The sequence below is a fragment of the Pseudophryne corroboree genome, chromosome 1 (assembly GCF_028390025.1).
Source record: "Pseudophryne corroboree isolate aPseCor3 chromosome 1, aPseCor3.hap2, whole genome shotgun sequence".
Taxonomy (NCBI): domain Eukaryota; kingdom Metazoa; phylum Chordata; class Amphibia; order Anura; family Myobatrachidae; genus Pseudophryne; species Pseudophryne corroboree.
In genome coordinates this window covers 626,810,204-626,836,993 of record NC_086444.1, presented here as the reverse complement: position 1 = coordinate 626,836,993, position 26,790 = coordinate 626,810,204, and the positions used below count along the sequence as shown (strand labels likewise).

Sequence of the window (26,790 nt, the reverse complement as noted above, 5' to 3'; positions counted from 1 at the left end):
GGGGGAGAATTAAGAGAGACTTACCAGGGAGAGAGAGAAGCAGGAGAGAGGGTGTCAGGGAGAGAGAAAAGAAAGAGAGGTGGTAGAGAGACAGAGAGAGGAGCAAGAGAGAGAGGGTGATGAAGAAAGAAAAAGAGGGGAGAGAGTGAGGGTGCCAGGAACAGAGAGAGAGAGAGGAGGGGAGAGTTTTACGTACATCTCTGAACTAGGCCCAATGTGTGTCAATCACTTCAAGTTATCCAGTACTACTCATATCACTTTCACTTGCCATAGTGGATATCGGGATTCTGAGTGCTAATAAATCCTCGGGGGGTGTTTGATCACTTCAGAGCACTTGCCCAAATGGAAAGGCAGAGGCTATAAGCAGAAAAACATGCTGAGACCAAGATCACAGATTTCTGCTGATGGTCTATTGCTATTCCACTATCTTATCTGTCAATCTGTTATACCGCTTTCACATCACATTTAGCGGGTCGCACCCAGGACTTCTACATGGGTCCTTCCTGGGTGCGACCAGTTGAGATCCCTTTCAGAATGGCGTTGCATGGAGATCAGACGCTGCCTGCTCCTAAGGTGTGACCCTGCAACCCGTTCACACCACACAGCAACCCGGATCCAACCTGTTTTTAACCCTGCTTTAAACACAGGTTGAAATGCCGGGTTGCTCGACCCGGAATATTTCCCTTGGCCCCATTCACACTTCACGAAAACCCGGGTTACATGCGCGTTCACGTGCTATAACCCTGGTTATTTTTGGCAGTGTGAAAGGGGTATTAGTAACCACAAGAGGTGTATCTAGCTATTGGCCAGGATGGCACTTGCCAGGGGTGCCAGGCGAGGAGGGGCGCCGCCCGGTGGTGCCACTTGAGGCCAAGGGGTAGTTTCACTTTGTACAGGCAGCACCAGTCCTCCCCTCCCCATGCAGGTCCTCACCCGCAGTGACGCTGCATAAACTACAGCTCCCATCAGCCCTTGCTGCTGTGAGCTCCGGCAGCAAGGGCTGCTGGGAACTGTAGTTTATGCAGTTTCTTTATTGTAGTGCGGTGCGGAGCCGCCGGACACCAGTGCATTTAACAGTGGCTGCTGCTGCTGCCTGCTGTGGTTATTGCCGGGCATCACTGCGGGTGAGGAACTGAATGAAGGGGGGGGGGGGGGGCTGGTGCTGCCTGTACAAAGTGAAATTTTATATGTATGTATGTATATATTTATGTATATACTTATGATAAATGGCAGTCAAATAGTCTTCATGATAGTCACCCATCCATTGTGAACAGCGTCCAAAGGTACCGTTTCAGTGTATAAACACCTTCCTTGTGGACTGCACGGTACCTTTTATGACATTTAGCATACTGTTATTCCACCAACAAGGATTAAAATATCTTTTAATGATTTTTATTATGATTAAATCACTTTTTTTACATTAATTTGGGGGTGCTGGTCCCCATGTTTACAGAGGACAACAGGCGGCGGCCCTAAAAACCCCTGGTGCAGTCTAACCCTTACTCTCTCCAGTGGTGCCTCACTCTAAATTCCCTGCATCCTAACCCTACCCCAACCCCCCCCCCCCCCCCTCCCCGCCTCCGGAGCCTAACCCTAACCTCCCCAGTGGTGCCTAAACCTGTCCCCTCCCCCCCTTCCCTGGGTATAACCCTAGGAGTCCCTGCCATGATTACGTCTGGGATGTCGGCTGACGGGATTCTGCCAGGATTTCAACTGCTGGCATCTTGACTGCATCCTATACATATCGCTCTCTCTCTCTCTCTCTCTCTCTCTCGCTCTCTCTCTCTCTCTCTCTCTATATATATATATATATATATATATATGTAAAATATACCATGCGCATGGGGAGGGAGAACAGGGGAGTAGCGCTTCCTATGTCCCAGCATGGAGTGCACACAGAGTGTGTAAGGGGCACTACTGTGTGGCATAATGTGTATAAGGAGTACTACTGTGTAGCGTACTGTCAATAAGGGGCTCTAGTGCATGGTGTAATGTATATAAGGGTTACTACTGTGTAGCATAACGTGAATAATGGACATTACTGTGTGGTGTAATGTGAATAATGGATACTAATGTGTGGCGTCATTCGAATTGGGGGTACTATTGTGTGGCCATGCCCTTTTTTGGCACAACTCCATATTTCAAATTTGAAGGGGGGGGGGGGGGGCAGTCCCTTACTTTGCCTGGGGTGCTCGGACCCCTAGATACACCCCTGGTTACCACCTTTAATGCCTGTGTTTAACTGCTTATTGCTGCTTGCTAATGAGATTCCGGCTTGTCTCCTTGTATTCCACAATCTTATTAATTCTCACTGGTTCCTCTGCATGTCTGGAATGCAGATAACATCCGAGTGGTCATTATGCCAGCAGTCATGTGACCGATGCCGGAATCCCAACACCACTCACAATCCCACAATCTTTCAAAGGTAAGTATTGGGGTGACGGTCAGGGTTAGGGCCCAGGGGGCGGGGTTAGGATTAGGTACTAGAAGGAGGGTTAGCCCTACCCACCACCACCCGAGTCTTAGCCTTAGCTGCCACCCCCCAAATCTTAGCCTTAGCTGCCACCCCAGGCGGGTTAGGGGTGGGGGCAGGGGAGAGTTAAAATAATTACCCCGTCCCCTTTCTGCATTGTAATTGTTGGGATACCGGTGTCGGTCATGTGACCGCCGGCATCCCCATCACACCCACCTGTGTAATACGATCTGACTCTACATTACAGTGCCTTACTGCCTTCTTTCCATACCTTACTCAAATGCATCATGTAAAGCAAAAATTATGTAAAGGTCAACTCAAATCTATATTTATAGGCTAACTTAATTGTTTTATTCATTTTTTTTAATTGAAGTTTGAATGCTGTGGAGTTGAAAACTACCAAAACTGGTCCTTGAATATTTACTTCTCCTGTAAAGACACCAACCCAAGTCAAGAGAAGTGTGGGGTGCCATACTCATGTTGCGTCAAGGAAGAAAGACAGGTAATTGCTAAAATACAAATTTATTGCAGCTATGCGTTACATAGGAAATGTGGTTAGATAAAGGGTGCGACTTACAGAAAAACAAAAGATTTCACTCCACATGGTGAAATATCTACATGATTAAGAAGCAGTGGAGATTACATATATATGAATGTATTCCTCAATGTACAGGGTTCCATAGACTTATTTTGCATGTGCCTGCTTGGAGGTAGCAGAAATCGAATATTTTCTTGAAAAATTAACTACTATAAGACTCATTGTGGCCTCTTTATCTTTGTGTTTTGTTCCTGGGCATCATATAGAAACTATTTCATCATGTTTATCTGAACTTTTAGTATTGGGACAGTATATTACTGTTGTAATGTAGGAGCTATCACATATTTTGCATACATTAAGACTTACAGAAAACTGCCATTCTTATAGACCTCTATGAGAAAGGCGACGTGGTCTACTTTTCCAGATGGAGTTAGTTATTGTAGCCTATAGGTTACCTTTTCATCTTTAGATTCCTCCATGCAGTGTAGATTACCAAATCGGCAGAGTAGGCACCAGCTCATGGGCAGCATGCCTTTTAGGGGCCCCATAGCTTTCTTAAATTGTTTCCAAAAGACAGAAAACAATTGATCAACTCAAAGAAACTAAAACTTTACATTAAAGACTTTACAGAGAAAATTCTGCGTTAAGGCAATGTATCCATTAACTTAAAGTACATAAACCATAGACATCAGATTCACATTACAGTTTCCAAATCGTATCCTGTTGGTTGGTAAAATTAAAAATGTATTAGGAGAGACTTCCGGGGGTGGAGCCAGCAAGTATGGCTGCCTTTTAATGTGGCTCCCAGAGCTGAATCAAAATCCACTACGATCCCCTAATATTGGCAAGAATTGGGACTTCAGGCCCTCATAATTTTATTGCTGACACCTGAGGGACCTCGGGACTACACATTTATTAGGGAGAATTGCTAAATACCCCGGAGTCAGGCCATCGGAAGAGACGGCCAGCAGGCTCGCCAACATGGCGTGGGCGCGAAAATGAAGCTGACTGTGTGAACGTGCCCTGAAGGTCCGTGTCCCTGGTGGTGCTTGAGCCCGCTTGTACTGCAGCCCCTAAAGATCTGAATGACAGCGGCGCTGTGAGCGGCGAGCCCGTGGAGCGAGGCTGAAGAGGAGAGCTCTACACCTGATCAGAGGAGGCTGTTTGCATGTGCCGTGTCTCGGACGGGTGTCCGGACACTGATAGCAGCTGCGGATACCATCCTCCCTGCGGGACGCCAAGGACGCTCGCAAGCATGGAGGAGGAGTGATTGGCGGTAACCTGGTCCCCGCTGAGCGCGACATACTGGCCGGACCGGAGGGTGCTTCTAAGCGGAATAAAAGCGGCATTGAACAGCGAGGTTACCCGTCCGTTACCCGGCCGATTATAAGGACAACCGCGCGGTGGTCGGAGCCAAGATCGGAGCTCAGAGGCGGAGACCGCAAGAACGCACATACACGGTTCCCCGCAGTGCCCCTCCAGGGTCCGCGCCTATTATTTCTTTTGCCCACCCAGGTACTAATTCTGTTTGTATACCCCCTTTTCTCTTTTTATTAACACTCTTTATAACTGCCTGCACCCTTCCTATACTTGCATCCGTCCCCCCCTTATGTGTTTCCCATATCCCCCCCTTCCCATATTTTCCCTCCCCACTTCATGATCCCTTTTGCTATCCCCCTTTCCTCTACTCTGCACATAACTCCGGGACAACAGGACGTAGGCTGTGACCAGCTATCTGCCACTCCACGTGTAGCAATCACAGGGCACAAGGTGGACTGCTCTAAGCCGATCTACGAACAGTTTATGGACTGGCGGTAACTTACTCTTATACCTATCAGAAAGAGTGAACTGTCCTATACACTGGGGAGGTTCTTTCATAGAAGAAAACCTCTGCGATCCCCCTTGTCCCCCATTTTCACGTTTCTTATTCACCTCCACACACAGTACATGTTTTCAGCCTGCCCACGAAGCTAGGAAAGTTTTATATGTGCCTGTAGTGACACCTTGTGGCTGGATTGAAAATACCTCTATTTAAAATCTAACTTGCAGGCTGCTGCCCTCATTTCAACATAACTACTTGTTATATGATCCACACTGAGGTTCCATTAACTTTTATTCCTATTTGATTTATTCATTTAATTTTTTATTGATTAATTATTTTTTTTTCCCCTTTATCACGAAATGCTATGATCCTTGCATAAGCTATTGAATTAAGTGACAGAGATATGATGTTTGTTTTGTAAGTAGCAACTACTACGTCTCTTATTTACCATTCATCTGCTCGTGCACGGCTCCCGGTGCCGGTGAGACCGCTGGTCTTTTAGCCTCCGGTTTTGTATACTTGCCAGGTACCTTTCTATGTACAAGTTACCCACTTCGTGATAATATGTAGTTAACGTTTCACTTTCAGGGTCTAACGAACACATTTCAGTAGGACTTATGCATGCTTTATAGGGGTTATTTTACTACCGCGGTTATTATTGGTCACATCTGCTCTGCTCCTACTGCTGGTCCACCGTGGTATGGACAAGTATTTGGCTAAAAACCAAAATCCCTCCGCAGACATGCCTAGTTCCGCGGCTAAATCAGGCTATAAACGCCAAACCAACCAGAAAACAAATGCTTCTCACTCATCTACTCCTCCTTCTCTATTATCGGGAGGAATTGAGGACACACATTCTGTCCATATGGCAATTCCGTCACCAGCGGATAAAGCCAAAGAAGTAATTAACATGCTAATGCCCCTCATTGATAAAAAATTTGAGGATTTACATGCGCGACTGGACACATCTCTAGCAAAGATAGAATCAAACACAGCTAGAATAGACACTTTAGAACAACGAACCAGCGACGCTGAAGACTCAGTTCACGCTTTGCAACAAGAACTAGCGATTAAATCTCAAACTATACACACCATGGTCAAGAAACTCGATGACCTGGAAAACAGGAATATGAGATGTAATTTACGTTTTATCGGCATTCCCGAAGAGGTTGCTGACACACAATTGCAGGATTACGTTGGTAACCTTATCCCGTCTGCTTTGGGTCTGCTAGAATCTGACTTGCCACTGCCAGTGGAAAGGGCGCATAGGTTGGGTGCAGTTCGCAGGGATAGGGGTAATCAATCTAGGCCCACTATTGCTAAATTCTTGGATTACAGAGACAAAGAAAAAGTACTGCAGGCTTACCGTGCTGCCCCAGAGCTGCGAGTGGGGGGGTCATAAAATCCTGGTGTTCCAAGACTTCTCAGCCTTGGTATCACAGAAACGTAAGGCATTTTCAGAGGTCTGTAGGTTTTTGGTGGACAAAAAGATAAGATTCGCTTTACTCTATCCAGCCAAATTGAAAGTAACTAAAAATGGCCGCACTCAGCTATTTACTGACCCCCAACAGGCGAAGTCCCATTTCCTTAGACATGGCCCTCCCTCGCCTGCTCGCTCTAATGCCAGTTCACGGGACTAAGTAGGTCGCACTCATATAGCCCCTAATCATACTATCTTATCGGGGGGGGGGGGGGGGCGCTTGGCCTGAGCCCACTTGGCAGCCATACCCTTACAATTATCGCTTATTTCTGTGCCGCCAGGCCAATGAATGAGGGGGCTCTGGGGGGGGGGGGTGGAGGGCCGGACCGCACTTCCCCCTTATATTAGGTCTTACCCAAGATTTTATTATTTACCTAGACTCTGACTGAAGGTTTTATTTTTCTTTTAATCTTCTCTTTGTTTTTCATTAATGATGTTTTGTGGGTTTTCTATAACTGCACTACAATGTTTGTTGTTTGTATTGTTTTTGTTTCATAAACGGAGCATTCCCTCCATTACGGTGGGGAATCCTCAGTTTGTTGGCATGGGTCAGTTAGACGACCCACGTTTAGTTATAGTTCTAAAAAATGGAAATGTATTACTTCACCTGAATTTACTGTATGTGATAACCTGCTCTGTCTCCTCAGCAGTCTCCAGGGGTTGTGTAATGGGGGGAGGGGGCTGGGACCTGAGCGCCAAAGACTTTAGGACCCCTGCTGTTATACTCTTTGAGGGGGAACAGTTGCTCCCAATTGGGAATGTTTGGGACGCACCGGGGAACCTCTTTCATCTCTTCACCGCCGATGATGGCGGATGATATTGGCCGCACATCTGCGGGCCGGGAGACCACTCACCGTTCTATACTATCTTGGAACGTGGGTGGACTAAACACCCCGATCAAGAGAAAAAAAGTACTCATTCACCTTCGTCGGAAAAAACCCTCTATCACCTTCCTCCAGGAAACTCATTGGAGGCTTGGTGATGAATCTACTTTACGCGCCCCCTGGTTAGCGGAATGCATACAGGCCTCTTACTCCTCAAAGTCCAGAGGAGTAGCAATCTTGTTTCATAAACACTTGAGATACAAGATTCTCCACACACTGGTGGACCCTGAGGGCCGCTAAGTGATTCTTGATGTGGAGATTGAGGGTAGAAAATTTACCTTAGTAAATTTATATGCACCCAATGTGGCAACCGGGGAATTTTTACGTCACCTTACGCAGATTTTAGCCAGCAGAACTAATTACTCTTTAATAGTTGGAGGAGACTTCAACGCGGTTGATAACCACACACTGGACAAGTCATCTCATGTTGCTAGACCGACCTCCCCATGTTGGCAATTTATACAGGAAATGAAGGAACTCTTAGAATTGAGCGACCCATGGCGTTTACTAAATCAAACGGACAGGTCTTATAGTCACCTTTCTAGGGTACATGGTACTATGTCCCGGATAGATTATATATTGCTGGCCAATCATCTATTGGACCAGGTGAAAAGTACGGCATTGGACGATATTGTTATCTCGGACCATGCTATTATACGATTAGAGCTATATGTGGATTCCCGGGGGGGGGGGGGGGGGGGGGGGGCGTGGACCGCCTTTGGCGTTTTCCATCTCACCTCTCAAATTCAGAAGATTTTAAGAAATTCCTATTACATTCCTGGCATAATTTTGTAGATGACAATATAGAACATTGGGATGACACGGTGCTTTTTTGGGAAACGTCCAAGGCGGTGTTGCGAGGTCACATAATAGGTTACGTAGCAAAATTGAGGAAGGACAGCTCGAGACAATATCATATTTTACACAACGCTATGTCCCACAGCTTCAACATTTATAAAGCCATTCCCTCAGAGGAACATCTGGAGGGATATGTCAGAGATAAAAAATGACTTGATGCCTTTTTGACGGCTCAAGCTCAACAACGCTTAGACTACACCAAATTTCATTATTATAAGTGGGGCAACAAAACTGGTAAACTCCTGGCTACTATGTCTAAACCGAGAAGACAACGCTCCTTCATAGCAGCGTTGAGAGACGATTCCCAGAACAAAACCTACACAACGACAGATGACATTTTAACACATTTGAGTGATTATTACACTGCCCTTTATAGTCCCATATCCCCACATGAGGAGTTACAGAGGGAATTCCTGACTATGGCGAATTTACCTAACCTCAGTACCGATCAACAAGAGGCGCTTGACGGGGACATCAGGGAAGAAGAAATACGGGAGGATATTGCTTCTTTACAGCCACACAAATCGTCTGGACCCGATGGGTTCACAGGGGCATACTATAAATTGTTACAACGGGAACTGACACCGACGTTACTAGAACTATTTAACAACATCTACAGGGAGCACCCAAACTACTCTTCCTTTTCACAAGCATACACGACACTAATCCCCAAACCGGATAGGGATTTAATGTCAGCCGACTTATATAGGCCCATTACTCTTTTAAACTCTGATTTTAAGATTTTTACGAAAATAATGGCCAATAGGTTACAATTGATTCTCCCTGACTTACTGACGGACCATCAACATGGCTTTGTTCAGGATCGCCAATCGGTTAAAGCCATCCGAACAGCCATAGCGGCCACAATTGCGTCAAGGAATTCACCCCTCTCAGAACATATCCTCTTAAGCCTAGACACACACAAAGCTTTCGACACTGTGGCGTGGCATCATTTATTTAATGTGTTGGAGTGTAGGGGCTTCAGCGACAGGTTTGTGAACCTCATTAAATATCTATATACTGCCCCGAAAACCTCGTTATTGGTTAATGGCAAACGCGGTACTCAAATAACCATGCAAAGGGGCACTAGGCAGGGCTGCCCATTGTCCCCTCTTCTTTTTAATTTGTCTATAGATCCCCTCTTCCGAGTTCTACAAGACTCAACCGTTTATATGGGTATTCCTATTGGAAACATGGAGATAAAATTATCTGCCTTTGCGGATGATGTCCTATTATATATAGGGAACCCTAGAGAGTCATTACGGGATACTTTGAGATTGTTAGACGATTTCGGTAAAATATCGGGCTTTCAGGTTAACCTTACCAAATCAGTGGGTTTATGTTTAAAAACTGGAATAAAAAGTCCAGGATGGGGCCGCCAACTGCCTATCAAGTGGGCTCCCACGTATATCACATACTTGGGCATCAAACTCCCTAAATACCCATCGGACTTATACAGGCTAAATGTTAAGGCGGCGATTGACAACATAGCGAAGGAGTTGGAGGCTTGGAAGAGCTTGATGCTCTCATACCTAGGACGGGCTAATTTAATTAAAATGTGCACATTCCCCAAACTGTTGTATATCCTGAAATCCCTCCCTGTACTGCTTAGTAGATTTGACGTAGCATCCATAACTAAATTGTTCAGACAATTCATATGGAAGGGTAAAAGACCGCGTATTGCTATGCACAAATTACAACAACCTAAAGTTAACGGGGGAATTAATTTTCCAAACGTCCAGAAATACAACCATGCTTCTTTATTGAGATTTTTAAGAGACTGGTTACATAATAGTGACACTTATGCTAATACACAGCTGGAGGCACAATTTGTGGGGTCCAGAAACCTAATATCTTTCCTTCACGGGGTGGAAGCGGAATTCGACCAAGAATTGAAAGATAGCCCTCTTCTATGGACGATATATCGTCTATGGCATACTCTTAGACGCGCTAAGAATTTAGGTGGGCACAAGTCCTTGTTCCTGACGTTCCTGGGCAATCCGGAGTTCCAACATGGGGAGGCGGTCTTTCCATTCACGCTGTTCAGTAAAGGGGGCCTGAAAAACATACGTCACATAATTGATGAGGGTAGAAGGAAGCCATTGACATTTGCAGAGGCGCGGGAAATTTACCCATTTATCTCTGATTTCCCGTTAGCATTTTTTCAGATGCAACATTATGCCAGCTCAGGGATCACAACTCTTTCGGGGGCGGATTTCACTAACGATTTAGATACTATGCTATGGACCCCGCCTGCCACGAAACGAGCTATGTCCATACATTATAGAAAACTTACCACTTTACTCGACCATTCTGCATCACAATATGGGATGCAGAAATGGACATCTGATTTCCCTAGGCTTACATGTGAAATACTTTTAAACAGCCTGCTTCAATCCTGTAAGCTATTGCCTTCGGCACAATATCAGGAAATGTTCTATAATATAATCCATAGGGCCTATTTTTCCCCGTATAAGCAATATTTGGCAGGCATGACGGATTCGGATAGGTGTCTCAAATGCCATACACCCGAATCCGATCTCATGCACTGTTTCTGGCTATGCCCGATTATCCGCCGTTTCTGGCTGCAAGTACGGCGATATGCCATGGAAGAGCTGATTAATTTTATTCCCTTCACGGCGGAATTGGCAATTTTCGGGATTCTTCCGTCGGGGCAGAGAGTTACAAAGGGATGCAAACGGTTACTTTTGGCAATAAGTGCGGCTGCAAGAAAGGCGATTTTACAGGCATGGATCCTTAAGGATCCTCCTACCTTACTTCTATTCAAAGGGAAGTTGCACCACCTATTTCAAATACACTGGATAGAAACTACTATACAGAAAGATAAATTGGTGGGGCAATTCTTTGAATCCTGGGAAAGCTATATCGCCACCCTCCCCACTGATTTTCAAATTAGAATAAAAAATTCATTGAAAGAAACGCTATGGTATGAGACTAGATCGGCAGTTGGTGACTCTCCCATAGTGATAGTAAATTGACTGTTGGTGGTGTTGCATGGTCCCGGCCACCTCATAACCCCATTATATGGAGACTAGCAGGGAGGGGGGGGGGGGGGGGCGCTTGGCCTGAGCCCACTTGGCAGCCATACCCTTACAATTATCGCTTATTTCTGTGCCGCCAGGCCAATGAATGAGGGGGCTCTGGGGGGGGGGTGGAGGGCCGGACGCACTTCCCCCTTATATTAGGTCTTACCCAAGATTTTATTATTTACCTAGACTCTGACTGAAGGTTTTATTTTTCTTTTAATCTTCTCTTTGTTTTTCATTAATGATGTTTTGTGGGTTTTCTATAACTGCACTACAATGTTTGTTGTTTGTATTGTTTTTGTTTCATAAACGGAGCATTCCCTCCATTACGGTGGGGAATCCTCAGTTTGTTGGCATGGGTCAGTTAGACGACCCACGTTTAGTTATAGTTCTAAAAAATGGAAATGTATTACTTCACCTGAATTTACTGTATGTGATAACCTGCTCTGTCTCCTCAGCAGTCTCCAGGGGTTGTGTAACGGGGGGAGGGGGCTGGGACCTGAGCGCCAAAGACTTTAGGACCCCTGCTGTTATACTCTTTGAGGGGGAACAGTTGCTCCCAATTGGGAATGTTTGGGACGCACCGGGGAACCTCTTTCATCTCTTCACCGCCGATGATGGCGGATGATATTGGCCGCACATCTGCGGGCCGGGAGACCACTCACCGTTCTATACTATCTTGGAACGTGGGTGGACTAAACACCCCGATCAAGAGAAAAAAAGTACTCATTCACCTTCGTCGGAAAAAACCCTCTATCACCTTCCTCCAGGAAACTCATTGGAGGCTTGGTGATGAATCTACTTTACGCGCCCCCTGGTTAGCGGAATGCATACAGGCCTCTTACTCCTCAAAGTCCAGAGGAGTAGCAATCTTGTTTCATAAACACTTGAGATACAAGATTCTCCACACACTGGTGGACCCTGAGGGCCGCTAAGTGATTCTTGATGTGGAGATTGAGGGTAGAAAATTTACCTTAGTAAATTTATATGCACCCAATGTGGCAACCGGGGAATTTTTACGTCACCTTATGCAGATTTTAGCCAGCAGAACTAATTACTCTTTAATAGTTGGAGGAGACTTCAACGCGGTTGATAACCACACACTGGACAAGTCATCTCATGTTGCTAGACCGACCTCCCCATGTTGGCAATTTATACAGGAAATGAAGGAACTCTTAGAATTGAGCGACCCATGGCGTTTACTAAATCAAACGGACAGGTCTTATAGTCACCTTTCTAGGGTACATGGTACTATGTCCCGGATAGATTATATATTGCTGGCCAATCATCTATTGGACCAGGTGAAAAGTACGGCATTGGACGATATTGTTATCTCGGACCATGCTATTATACGATTAGAGCTATATGTGGATTCCCGGGGGGGGGGGGGGGGGGCGTGGACCGCCTTTGGCGTTTTCCATCTCACCTCTCAAATTCAGAAGATTTTAAGAAATTCCTATTACATTCCTGGCATAATTTTGTAGATGACAATATAGAACATTGGGATGACACGGTGCTTTTTTGGGAAACGTCCAAGGCGGTGTTGCGAGGTCACATAATAGGTTACGTAGCAAAATTGAGGAAGGACAGCTCGAGACAATATCATATTTTACACAACGCTATGTCCCACAGCTTCAACATTTATAAAGCCATTCCCTCAGAGGAACATCTGGAGGGATATGTCAGAGATAAAAAATGACTTGATGCCTTTTTGACGGCTCAAGCTCAACAACGCTTAGACTACACCAAATTTCATTATTATAAGTGGGGCAACAAAACTGGTAAACTCCTGGCTACTATGTCTAAACCGAGAAGACAACGCTCCTTCATAGCAGCGTTGAGAGACGATTCCCAGAACAAAACCTACACAACGACAGATGACATTTTAACACATTTGAGTGATTATTACACTGCCCTTTATAGTCCCATATCCCCACATGAGGAGTTACAGAGGGAATTCCTGACTATGGCGAATTTACCTAACCTCAGTACCGATCAACAAGAGGCGCTTGACGGGGACATCAGGGAAGAAGAAATACGGGAGGTTATTGCTTCTTTACAGCCACACAAATCGCCTGGACCCGATGGGTTCACAGGGGCATACTATAAATTGTTACAACGGGAACTGACACCGACGTTACTAGAACTATTTAACAACATCTACAGGGAGCACCCAAACTACTCTTCCTTTTCACAAGCATACACGACACTAATCCCCAAACCGGATAGGGATTTAATGTCAGCCGACTCATATAGGCCCATTACTCTTTTAAACTCTGATTTTAAGATTTTTACGAAAATAATGGCCAATAGGTTACAATTGATTCTCCCTGACTTACTGACGGACCATCAACATGGCTTTGTTCGGGATCGCCAATCGGTTAAAGCCATCCGAACAGCCATAGCGGCCACAATTGCGTCAAGGAATTCACCCCTCTCAGAACATATCCTCTTAAGCCTAGACACACACAAAGCTTTCGACACTGTGGCGTGGCATCATTTATTTAATGTGTTGGAGTGTAGGGGCTTCAGCGACAGGTTTGTGAACCTCATTAAATATCTATATACTGCCCCGAAAACCTCGTTATTGGTTAATGGCAAACGCGGTACTCAAATAACCATGCAAAGGGGCACTAGGCAGGGCTGCCCATTGTCCCCTCTTCTTTTTAATTTGTCTATAGATCCCCTCTTCCGAGTTCTACAAGACTCAACCGTTTATAAGGGTATTCCTATTGGAAACATGGAGATAAAATTATCTGCCTTTGCGGATGATGTCCTATTATATATAGGGAACCCTAGAGAGTCATTACGGGATACTTTGAGATTGTTAGACGATTTCGGTAAAATATCGGGCTTTCAGGTTAACCTTACCAAATCAGTGGGTTTATGTTTAAAAACTGGAATAAAAAGTCCAGGATGGGGCCGCCAACTGCCTATCAAGTGGGCTCCCACGTATATCACATACTTGGGCATCAAACTCCCTAAATACCCATCGGACTTATACAGGCTAAATGTTAAGGCGGCGATTGACAACATAGCGAAGGAGTTGGAGGCTTGGAAGAGCTTGATGCTCTCATACCTAGGACGGGCTAATTTAATTAAAATGTGCACATTCCCCAAACTGTTGTATATCCTGCAATCCCTCCCTGTACTGCTTAGTAGATTTGACGTAGCATCCATAACTAAATTGTTCAGACAATTCATATGGAAGGGTAAAAGACCGCGTATTGCTATGCACAAATTACAACAACCTAAAGTTAACGGGGGAATTAATTTTCCAAACGTCCAGAAATACAACCATGCTTCTTTATTGAGATTTTTAAGAGACTGGTTACATAATAGTGACACTTATGCTAATACACAGCTGGAGGCACAATTTGTGGGGTCCAGAAACCTAATATCTTTCCTTCACGGGGTGGAAGCGGAATTCGACCAAGAATTGAAAGATAGCCCTCTTCTATGGACGATATATCGTCTATGGCATACTCTTAGACGCGCTAAGAATTTAGGTGGGCACAAGTCCTTGTTCCTGACGTTCCTGGGCAATCCGGAGTTCCAACATGGGGAGGCGGTCTTTCCATTCACGCTGTTCAGTAAAGGGGGCCTGAAAAACATACGTCACATAATTGATGAGGGTAGAAGGAAGCCATTGACATTTGCAGAGGCGCGGGAAATTTACCCATTTATCTCTGATTTCCCGTTAGCATTTTTTCAGATGCAACATTATGCCAGCTCAGTGATCACAACTCTTTCGGGGGCGGATTTCACTAACGATTTAGATACTATGCTATGGACCCCGCCTGCCACGAAACGAGCTATGTCCATACATTATAGAAAACTTACCACTTTACTCGACCATTCTGCATCACAATATGGGATGCAGAAATGGACATCTGATTTCCCTAGGCTTACATGTGAATACTTTTAAACAGCCTGCTTCAATCCTGTAAGCTATTGCCTTCGGCACAATATCAGGAAATGTTCTATAATATAATCCATAGGGCCTATTTTTCCCCGTATAAGCAATATTTGGCAGGCATGACGGATTCGGATAGGTGTCTCAAATGCCATACACCCGAATCCGATCTCATGCACTGTTTCTGGCTATGCCCGATTATCCGCCGTTTCTGGCTGCAAGTACGGCGATATGCCATGGAAGAGCTGATTAATTTTATTCCCTTCACGGCGGAATGGGCAATTTTCGGGATTCTTCCGTCGGGGCAGAGAGTTACAAAGGGATGCAAACGGTTACTTTTGGCAATAAGTGCGGCTGCAAGAAAGGCGATTTTACTGGCCTGGATCCTTAAGGATCCTCCTACCTTACTTCTATTCAAAGGGAAGTTGCACCACCTATTTCAAATACACTGGATAGAAACTACTATACAGAAAGATAAATTGGTGGGGCAATTCTTTGAATCCTGGGAAAGCTATATCGCCACCCTCCCCACTGATTTTCAAATTAGAATAAAAAATTCATTGAAAGAAACGCTATGGTATGAGACTAGATCGGCAGTTGGTGACCCTCCCATAGTGATAGTAAATTGACTGTTGGTGGTGTTGCATGGTCCCGGCCACCTCATAACCCCATTATATGGAGACTAGCAGGGAGTTTTTCTCCTTTCCCCCAATCTTTTTATTTTTATCTTTTTTTATTCTGGGGTTCTATCGCTTATAGTCTATTTACACTGAAGTGTATTCAGTGATTCAGTGATGTTATGACGTGTGCATGCCTCTGCTCAATACTACATCTGATAATACACCGAAGACCTGGTGTTAATTGACATTGAGGATTTTCCTACTTATTGTATTTGGCTACCTGCATGTACATATTTCTCTATATTGCTGAACCTGATGTTTTTGTACTGTGAAGTGATGCATTGACAATAAAATGAATACGTTAAAAAAAAAAAATGTATTAGGAGATAAGTTGCGAGAGAGATTTTGAATGCCTAGGGGCCTCCACATGGTTTAATCAGGCACTGCCTCCATGGTAGCCTATATACAGTAGGCTGTAAGTGATGTACCTGGCTGGGACCAACCTTTTCTAAAAATCTTTTGATTTATAACATCAGCCACAATACCACAGAACGGAGAAAATGGTCAGTAATCTATGTAAAACAACAGATATAAAACACACAATTAAGAGTATAAAGAAGTATACATTGGCAGTGATATTAGTACCTGATGCAATTTTTTGGGAGATATTACAGGGAGGTACAGGGCATAACAGGTCACGAGAGAGGGCACTCGTCAAAGCCCCAGAGGCCCACCTATAAGGGCTGGAGAGATATGACCAAATGTGGGAAAGGGACGGAGATGCACCCGACAAGGTTAATAAATAAATAAATAAATACAGAGTTGTGTAGTACCAGGAAGCACCATGAAGCAAATAATGGTTGTAATGGTTCCATGTCTCATGGAATTTTTTGATCCTGTCGTTAAGCAAGCCTATAATATATTCCACAGAAGTGATGTACCATATGCAGGAAATCACTACATTACAACTAGAGATGAGCGGGTTCGGTTTCTCTGAATCCGAACCCGCACGAACTTCATGTTTTTTTTCACGGGTCCGAGCGACTCGGATCTTCCCGCCTTGCTCGGTTAACCCGAGCGCGCCCGAACGTCATCATGACGCTGTCGGATTCTCGCGAGACTCGGATTCTATATAAGGAGCCGCGCGTCGCCGCCATTTTCACACGTGCATTGAGATTGATAGGGAGAGGACGTGGCTGGCGTCCTCTCCATTTAGATTAGGAGAGAGAGAGAGAGATTGACCTGAGGCTGATACTGTAGAAGAGAGTGCAGAGTTTAGTGACTGACCACAGTGACCACCAGCAGTGCAGTTGTTTTATTTAATATATCCGTTCTCTGCCTGAAAAAAAAGGTACACACAGTGACTCAGTCACATACCATATCTGTGTGCACTGCTCAGCCCAGTGTGCTGCATGCCTGCATCATCTATGTATATATTATATATCTGACTGTGCTCAGCTCACACAGCTTATAATTGTGGGGGAGACTGGGGAGCACTGCAGTGCCAGTTATAGGTTATAGCAGGAGCCAGGAGTACAAGACAGTCACATACCATATCTGTGTGCACTGCTCAGCCCAGTGTGCTGCATCATCTATGTATATATTATATATCTGACTGTGCTCAGCTCACACAGCTTATAATTGTGGGGGAGACTGGGGAGCACTGCAGTGCCAGTTATAGGTTATAGCAGGAGCCAGGAGTACATATTATATTAAAATTAAACAGTGCACACTTTTGCTGCAGGAGTGCCACTGCCAGTGTGACTGACCAGTGACCTGACCACACTGACCACCAGTATAGTTAGTAGTATACTATATTGTGATTGCCTGAAAAAGTTAAACACTCGTCGTGTGACTTCACTTGTGTGGTGTTTTTTTTTTTATTCTATAAAAAACTCATTCTGCTGACAGACAGTGTCCAGCAGGTCCGTCATTATATAATATATATACCTGTCCGGCTGCAGTAGTGATATATATATATTTTTTATATCATTATTTATCATCCAGTCGCAGCAGACACAGTACGGTAGTTCACGGCTGTAGCTACCTCTGTGTCGGCACTCGGCAGTCCATCCATAATTGTATACCACCTACCCGTGGTTTTTTTTTCTTTCTTCTTTATACATACATACTACTACATCTCTTTATCAACCAGTCTATATTAGCAGCAGACACAGTACAGTACGGTAGTTCACGGCTGTGGCTACCTCTGTGTCGGCACTCGGCAGTCCGTCCATAATTGTATACCACCTAACCGTGGTTTTTTTTTCTTTCTTCTTTATACATACATACTACGACATCTCTTTATCAACCAGTCTATATTAGCAGCAGACACAGTACAGTACGGTAGTTCACGGCTGTGGCTACCTCTGTGTCGACACTCGGCAGTCCGTCCATAATTGTATACCACCTAACCGTGTTTTTTTTTTCTTTCTTCTTCATACATACATACTACGACATCTCTTTATCAACCAGTCTATATTAGCAGCAGACACAGTACAGTACGGTAGTTCACGGCTGTGGCTACCTCTGTGTCGGCACTCGGCAGTCCGTCCATAATTGTATACCACCTAACCGTGGTTTTTTTTTCTTTCTTCTTTATACATACATACTACGACATCTCTTTATCAACCAGTCTATATTAGCAGCAGACACAGTACAGTACGGTAGTTCACGGCTGTGGCTACCTCTGTGTCGGCACTCGGCAGTCCGTCCATAATTGTATACCACCTACCCGTGGTTTTTTTTTCTTTCTTCTTTATACATACATACTACTACATCTCTTTATCAACCAGTCTATATTAGCAGCAGACACAGTACAGTACGGTAGTTCACGGCTGTGGCTACCTCTGTGTCGGCACTCGGCAGTCCGTCCATAATTGTATACCACCTACCCGTGGTTTTTTTTTCTTTCTTCTTCATACATACATACTACGACATCTCTTTATCAACCAGTCTATATTAGCAGCAGACACAGTACAGTACGGTAGTTCACGGCTGTGGCTACCTCTGTGTCGGCACTCGGCAGTCCGTCCATAATTGTATACCACCTAACCGTGGTTTTTTTTTCTTTCTTCTTCATACATACATACTACGACATCTCTTTATCAACCAGTCTATATTAGCAGCAGACACAGTACGGTAGTTCACGGCTGTAGCTACCTCTGTGTCGGCACTCTGCAGTCCGTCCATAATTGTATACTAGTATCCATCCATCTCCATTGTTTACCTGAGGTGCCTTTTAGTTGTGCCTATTAAAATATGGAGAACAAAAATGTTGAGGTTCCAAAATTAGGGAAAGATCAAGATCCACTTCCACCTCGTGCTGAAGCTGCTGCCACTAGTCATGGCCGAGACGATGAAATGCCAGCAACGTCGTCTGCCAAGGCCGATGCCCAATGTCATAGTACAGAGCATGTCAAATCCAAAACACCAAATATCAGTAAAAAAAGGACTCCAAAACCTAAAATAAAATTGTCGGAGGAGAAGCGTAAACTTGCCAATATGCCATTTACCACACGGAGTGGCAAGGAACGGCTGAGGCCCTGGCCTATGTTCATGGCTAGTGGTTCAGCTTCACATGAGGATGGAGGCACTCAGCCTCTCGCTAGAAAAATGAAAAGACTCAAGCTGGCAAAAGCAGTAGCACCGCAAAGAACTGTGCGTTCTTCGAAATCCCAAATCCACAAGGAGAGTCCAATTGTGTCGGTTGCGATGCCTGACCTTCCCAACACTGGACGTGAAGAGCATGCGCCTTCCACCATTTGCACGCCCCCTGCAAGTGCTGGAAGGAGCACCCGCAGTCCAGTTCCTGATAGTCAGATTGAAGATGTCAGTGTTGAAGTACACCAGGATGAGGAGGATATGGGTGTTGCTGGCGCTGGGGAGGAAATTGACCAGGAGGATTCTGATGGTGAGGTGGTTTGTTTAAGTCAGGCACCCGGGGAGACACCTGTTGTCCGTGGGAGGAATATGGCCGTTGACATGCCTGGTGAAAATACCAAAAAAATCAGCTCTTCGGTGTGGAACTATTTCAACAGAAATGCGGACAACAGGTGTCAAGCCGTGTGTTCCCTTTGTCAAGCTGTAATAAGTAGGGGTAAGGACGTTAACCACCTCGGAACATCCTCCCTTATACGTCACCTGCAGCGCATTCATAATAAGTCAGTGACAAGTTCAAAAACTTTGGGTGACAGCGGAAGCAGTCCACTGACCAGTAAATCCCTTCCTCTTGTAACCAAGCTCACGCAAACTACCCCACCAACTCCCTCAGTGTCAATTTCCTCCTTCCCCAGGAATGCCAATAGTCCTGCAGGCAATGTCACTGGCAATTCTGACGAGTCCTCTCCTGCCTGGGATTCCTCCGATGCATCCTTGCGTGTAACGCCTACTGCTGCTGGCGCTGCTGTTGTTGCTGCTGGGAGTCGATGGTCATCCCAGAGGGGAAGTCGTAAGCCCACTTGTACTACTTCCAGTAAGCAATTGACTGTTCAACAGTCCTTTGCGAGGAAGATGAAATATCACAGCAGTCATCCTGCTGCAAAGCGGATAACTGAGGCCTTGACAACTATGTTGGTGTTAGACGTGCGTCCGGTATCCGCCGTTAGTTCACAGGGAACTAGACAATTTATTGAGGCAGTGTGCCCCCGTTACCAAATACCATCTAGGTTCCACTTCTCTAGGCAGGCGATACCGAGAATGTACACGGACGTCAGAAAAAGACTCACCAGTGTCCTAAAAAATGCAGTTGTACCCAATGTCCACTTAAACCCCGGACATGTGGACAAGTGGAGCAGGGCAGGGTCAGGACTATATGACTGTGACAGCCCACTGGGTAGATGTATGGACTCCCGCCGCAAGAACAGCAGCGGCGGCACCAGTAGCAGCATCTCGCAAACGCCAACTCTTTCCTAGGCAGGCTACGCTTTGTATCACCGGTTTCCAGAATACGCACACAGCTGAAAACCTCTTACGGCAACTGAGGAAGATCATCGCGGAATGGCTTACCCCAATTGGACTCTCCTGTGGATTTGTGGCATCGGACAACGCCAGCAATATTGTGTGTGCATTAAATATGGGCAAATTCCAGCACGTCCCATGTTTTGCACATACCTTGAATTTGGTGGTGCAGAATTATTTAAAAAACGACAGGGGCGTGCAAGAGATGCTGTCGGTGGCCAGAAAAATTGCGGGACACTTTCGGCGTACAGGCACCACGTACAGAAGACTGGAGCACCACCAAAAACTACTGAACCTGCCCTGCCATCATCTGAAGCAAGAAGTGGTAACGAGGTGGAATTCAACCCTCTATATGCTTCAGAGGTTGGAGGAGCAGCAAAAGGCCATTCAAGCCTATACAATTGAGCACGATATAGGAGGTGGAATGCACCTGTCTCAAGCGCAGTGGAGAATGATTTCAACGTTGTGCAAGGTTCTGATGCCCTTTGAACTTGCCACACGTGAAGTCAGTTCAGACACTGCCAGCCTGAGTCAGGTCATTCCCCTCATCAGGCTTTTGCAGAAGAAGCTGGAGACATTGAAGGAGGAGCTAACACGGAGCGATTCCGCTAGGCATGTGGGACTTGTGGATGGAGCCCTTAATTCGCTTAACAAGGATTCACGGGTGGTCAATCTGTTGAAATCAGAGCACTACATTTTGGCCACCGTGCTCGATCCTAGATTTAAAGCCTACCTTGGATCTCTCTTTCCGGCAGACACAAGTCTGCTGGGGTTGAAAGACCTGCTGGTGAGAAAATTGTCAAGTCAAGCGGAACGCGACCTGTCAACATCTCCTCCTTCACATTCTCCCGCAACTGGGGGTGCGAGGAAAAGGCTCAGAATTCCGAGCCCACCCGCTGGCGGTGATGCAGGGCAGTCTGGAGCGACTGCTGATGCTGACATCTGGTCCGGACTGAAGGACCTGACAACGATTATGGACATGTCGTCTACTGTCACTGCATATGATTCTCTCACCATTGAAAGAATGGTGGAGGATTATATGAGTGACCGCATCCAAGTAGGCACGTCACACAGTCCATACTTATACTGGCAGGAAAAAGAGGCAATTTGGAGGCCATTGCACAAACTGGCTTTATTCTACCTAAGTTGCCCTCCCACAAGTGTGTACTCCGAAAGAGTGTTTAGTGCCGCCGCTCACCTTGTCAGCAATCGGCGTACGAGGTTACACCCAGAAAATGTGGAGAAGATGATGTTCATTAAAATGAATTATAATCAATTCCTCCGCGGAGACATTGACCAGCAGCAATTGCCTCCACAAAGTACACAGGGAGCTGAGATGGTGGATTCCAGTGGGGACGAATTGATAATCTGTGAGGAGGGGGATGTACACGGTGATATATCGGAGGGTGATGATGAGGTGGACATCTTGCCTCTGTAGAGCCAGTTTGTGCAAGGAGAGATTAATTGCTTCTTTTTTGGGGGGGGTCCAAACCAACCCGTCATATCAGTCACAGTCGTGTGGCAGACCCTGTCACTGAAATGATGGGTTGGTTAAAGTGTGCATGTCCTGTTTTGTTTATACAACATAAGGGTGGGTGGGAGGGCCCAAGGACAATTCCATCTTGCACCTCTTTTTTCTTTTATTTTTCTTTGCGTCATGTGCTGTTTGGGGAGGGTTTTTTGGAAGGGACATCCTGCGTGACACTGCAGTGCCACTCCTAAATGGGCCCGGTGTTTGTGTCGGCCACTAGGGTCGCTAATCTTACTCACACAGTCAGCTACCTCATTGCGCCTCTTTTTTTCTTTGCGTCATGTGCTGATTGGGGAGGGTTTTTTGGAAGGGACATCCTGCGTGACACTGCAGTGCCACTCCTAAATGGGCCCGGTGTTTGTGTCGGCCACTAGGGTCGCTAATCTTACTCACACAGTCAGCTACCTCATTGCGCCTCTTTTTTTCTTTGCGTCATGTGCTGATTGGGGAGGGTTTTTTGGAAGGGACATCCTGCGTGACACTGCAGTGCCACTCCTAAATGGGCCCGGTGTTTGTGTCGGCCACTAGGGTCGCTAATCTTACTCACACAGTCAGCTACCTCATTGCGCCTCTTTTTTTCTTTGCGTCATGTGCTGATTGGGGAGGGTTTTTTGGAAGGGACATCCTGCGTGACACTGCAGTGCCACTCCTAAATGGGCCCGGTGTTTGTGTCGGCCACTAGGGTCGCTAATCTTACTCACACAGTCAGCTACCTCATTGCGCCTCTTTTTTTCTTTGCGTCATGTGCTGATTGGGGAGGGTTTTTTGGAAGGGACATCCTGCGTGACACTGCAGTGCCACTCCTAAATGGGCCCGGTGTTTGTGTCGGCCACTAGGGTCGCTAATCTTACTCACACAGTCAGCTACCTCATTGCGCCTCTTTTTTTCTTTGCGTCATGTGCTGATTGGGGAGGGTTTTTTGGAAGGGACATCCTGCGTGACACTGCAGTGCCACTCCTAAATGGGCCCGGTGTTTGTGTCGGCCACTAGGGTCGCTAATCTTACTCACACAGTCAGCTACCTCATTGCGCCTCTTTTTTTCTTTGCGTCATGTGCTGATTGGGGAGGGTTTTTTGGAAGGGACATCCTGCGTGACACTGCAGTGCCACTCCTAAATGGGCCCGGTGTTTGTGTCGGCCACTAGGGTCGCTTATCTTACTCACACAGTCAGCTACCTCATTGCGCCTCTTTTTTTCTTTGCGTCATGTGCTGATTGGGGAGGGTTTTTTGGAAGGGACATCCTGCGTGACACTGCAGTGCCACTCCTAGATGGGCCAGGAGTTTGTGTCGGCCACTAGTGTCGCTTAGCTTAGTCATCCAGCGACCTTGGTGCAAATTTTAGGACTAAAAATAATATTGTGAGGTGTGAGGTATTCAGAATAGACTGAAAATGAGTGGAAATTATGGTTTTTGAGGTTAATAATAATATGGGATCAAAATGACCCCCAAATTCTATGATTTAAGCTGTTTTTTAGTGTTTTTTTAAAAAAACACCCGAATCCAAAACACACCCGAATCCGACAAAAAAAATTCGGTGAGGTTTTGCCAAAACGCGGTCGAACCCAAAACACGGCCGCGGAACCGAACCCAAAACCAAAACACAAAACCCGAAAAATTTCAGGCGCTCATCTCTAATTACAACAGGTGTCCTAGATACTGATAATGCTGATTTATCTTCAGGAATGAAAGCTATACCTTAAACCCACCTTAAATACACTTTACCATGGAGCCGCTGCGGCCGCTATACTTAATACACACTCTACGTACTTTGTACGCTATTAGCGTACAAAGTCCCGTACTGTGTACGGACTTTGCGTACAAACGCCGTGCTGATGGTACAAAGTACTCACAGCGCGTACACACCCAGAGATACACCGCAAACCCTTAACAGCTATGCAATGTTAATACACTTTAAACCTTAGCAGGGCAATGAAGACACGACACCACATTGTAATTAAACCGCTGGGTTCCGACACCACAGCGTATTATTGCTGAAAGGGGGGTTACAATATATACAATACAATACAATATAACAGAGTAAATGGCTACAGTCAATGTTACATACGTGAGTGGATTCGCCGCGCTACCCAGTCTGGTCCTCCGTCATCTGATAGATAACGTTGTGAGTCTTGTGTCTGACCAGGCCTGCTGCAGGCTCTCTTTATACAATTCATCCAAAACTTAACACAATGGATACTGTAATCTCCATTGGACACAGGGATGGTCATTTACAGTACAGGAGAGGTCATAGGTCGGTTTGAATAGGTGGGCGATGTCTGTTCCAACTGCTCTTGTGGGTGGTCTCCTCTGGATTCCTGCCGCATACATAATGTACAGTAAATACAGTTTATATCTATATTCTGCTCCTGCACATAACTATCCGCAGGAACATGCGATCTTCCTCAAACCAACACCGGAATGTTACCCTTAAAATACCCTTCAGCTGGATACCAAACACCACCTTGTAACCTTGTTCTGTCTCCTCCTATCCTGTAAAGGTGAATCCCTTTGTTCTGTTGCCATTTAAACTGCTGTTACTTTCTGATGTGGTGCAGGGAGACTATGTGTACATTGTGCACTATTTGGATTAAATATGGAATGTGTTTTGATAGCCTTCCATGCGTTCACAAACTCTACCATAAATACTCATACCACGCGCTAATGCGCAGGACCGCGGGAGCGACCATACGCAAATTGCGGATATGCGCACGCACAGCAGAACAAGTACACGCACGGAGGCCATCTGTGTGTAGTTTGTACGTAATGTATGTACTGCAATATTTTTCGACTTTGACAGTCCACCCTTTGGCAGTCACCAATAACTGCCACTATCTAATCAATAAACAGAAAAATATCTATACATAGTAACATAGTAACATAATATCTGAGGTTGAAAAAAGACAATTGTCCATCGAGTTCAACCTATTTGTGGTCTCCTATGCATGATGATTTGACTAAATTTCTGACTGATGCTGCTGTCAGCCGTTGCATTTTATCCCTATTTATAGTAACTATAATGCATGACTATGCACAATACCCCTGGATATCCTTATCCATTAGGAATTTATCTAACCCATTCTTAAAGGTGTTGACAGATTCCGCCATTACAACTCCATCGGGCAGGGAATTCCAAACACGTATTGTCCTTACCGTGAAAAAGCCTTTACGCCGTATTGTGCGGAATCTCCTCTCCTCTAACCTGAGCGAGTGTCCACGAGTCCTCTGTGTTGATCTAACCAAAAACAGGTCCCGCGCAAGCTCTGTGTATTGTCCCCTTATATATTTGTAGATGTTGATCATATCCCCTCTTAGTCTCCGCTTTTCCAATGTAAACATGCCTAGTCTTTCAAGCCTTTCCTTGTATTCCATCGTCTCCATGCCCTTAATTAGTTTGGTCGCCCTCCTCTGTACCTTTTCAAGCTCCAGGATATCCTTTTTGTAGTAAGGTGCCCAGAATTGTACACAGTATTCAAGGTGTGGCCTCACTAGTGATTTATATAACGGGAGTATAATACTCTCGTCCCTAGCATCAATACCCCGTTTTATGCATGCTAATATCTTATTAGCCTTCTTTGCTGCAGTCCTACTTTGGGTACTACTGCTTAGCTTGCTATCTATGAGGACACCCAAGTCCTTTTCCAGTACAGAATCCCCTAATTTTACCCCATTTAGTAGGTAGGTGTAATTTTTGTTCTTGTTACCACAGTGCATTACCTTACACTTGTCTGTGTTGAAGCGCATTCTCCATTTGGCTGCCCATGCTTCTAATTTAACTAAGTCGTTCTGAAGAGACTCGGCATCCTCCTCTGTATTTATAGCCTTACACAATTTGGTATCATCTGCAAAAATTGACACCATGCTCTCTAGACCTTCTGTTAGGTCGTTAATGAAAATATTGAACAATAGCGGTCCTAATACTGAGCCTTGCGGCACACCACTTAGCACTTCAGTCCAAGTTGAAAAAGATCCATTAACCACAACGCGCTGCTCCCTATTATCTAACCAGTTTTTGACCCAAGTGCATATTGTGCTTCCTAGCCCTGATTCTTGTAGCTTGTAGATAAGTCTCATGTGTGGTACAGTATCGAACGCTTTGGCAAAGTCTAAAAAGATTACATCCACGTCTTTACCCTGATCTAGGTTTGCGCTTACTGTTTCATAAAAGCCAAGTAAGTTGGTTTGACAGGATCTGTCCTTCATAAACCCATGTTGATTCCTTTTAATGACCTTATTGACTTCAAGAAACTTCTGAATACTATCTCTTAGAATACCTTCCAATACTTTCCCCACTATAGATGTAAGACTAACTGGTCTATAATTACCTGGTTCAGCTTTACTTCCCTTTTTGAATATAGGCATTACTTCCGCTATACGCCAGTCTTTGGGAACCATACCTGATATAACTGAATCCTTAAAGATCAAAGATAGCGGTTTTGCCAGTTCAGAGTGAAGCTCCATTAGAACCCTTGGGTGAATACCATCGGGCCCTGGTGATTTATTAAGCTTTAAATGTTTTAATCGGTCACAGACTACTTCCTCGCTTAAATAAGTACCTATCAGTGGGATATTCTCATTATTGAGATTGTGTGTCAGTCCCTGAATTGGGTCCTCTCTAGTGAATACTGTTGAAAAAAACTCATTTAGTGTGTCCGCTATGTCATT

At 45.3% G+C, this 26,790-nt stretch overlaps 1 protein-coding gene across 1 annotated transcript in view; it reads left to right on the top strand.

Moving 5' to 3' along the window:
* LOC134928576 (tetraspanin-33-like) overlaps positions 1 to 26,790 on the top strand; it is an 81,503-nt gene that overhangs the window by 32,634 nt on the left and 22,079 nt on the right. Inside the window, exon 6 of the mRNA XM_063924511.1 lies at positions 2,847 to 2,975. Coding sequence (XP_063780581.1) covers positions 2,847 to 2,975 — 129 coding nt within the window. The remainder of the gene's footprint in view (positions 1 to 2,846; positions 2,976 to 26,790) is intronic.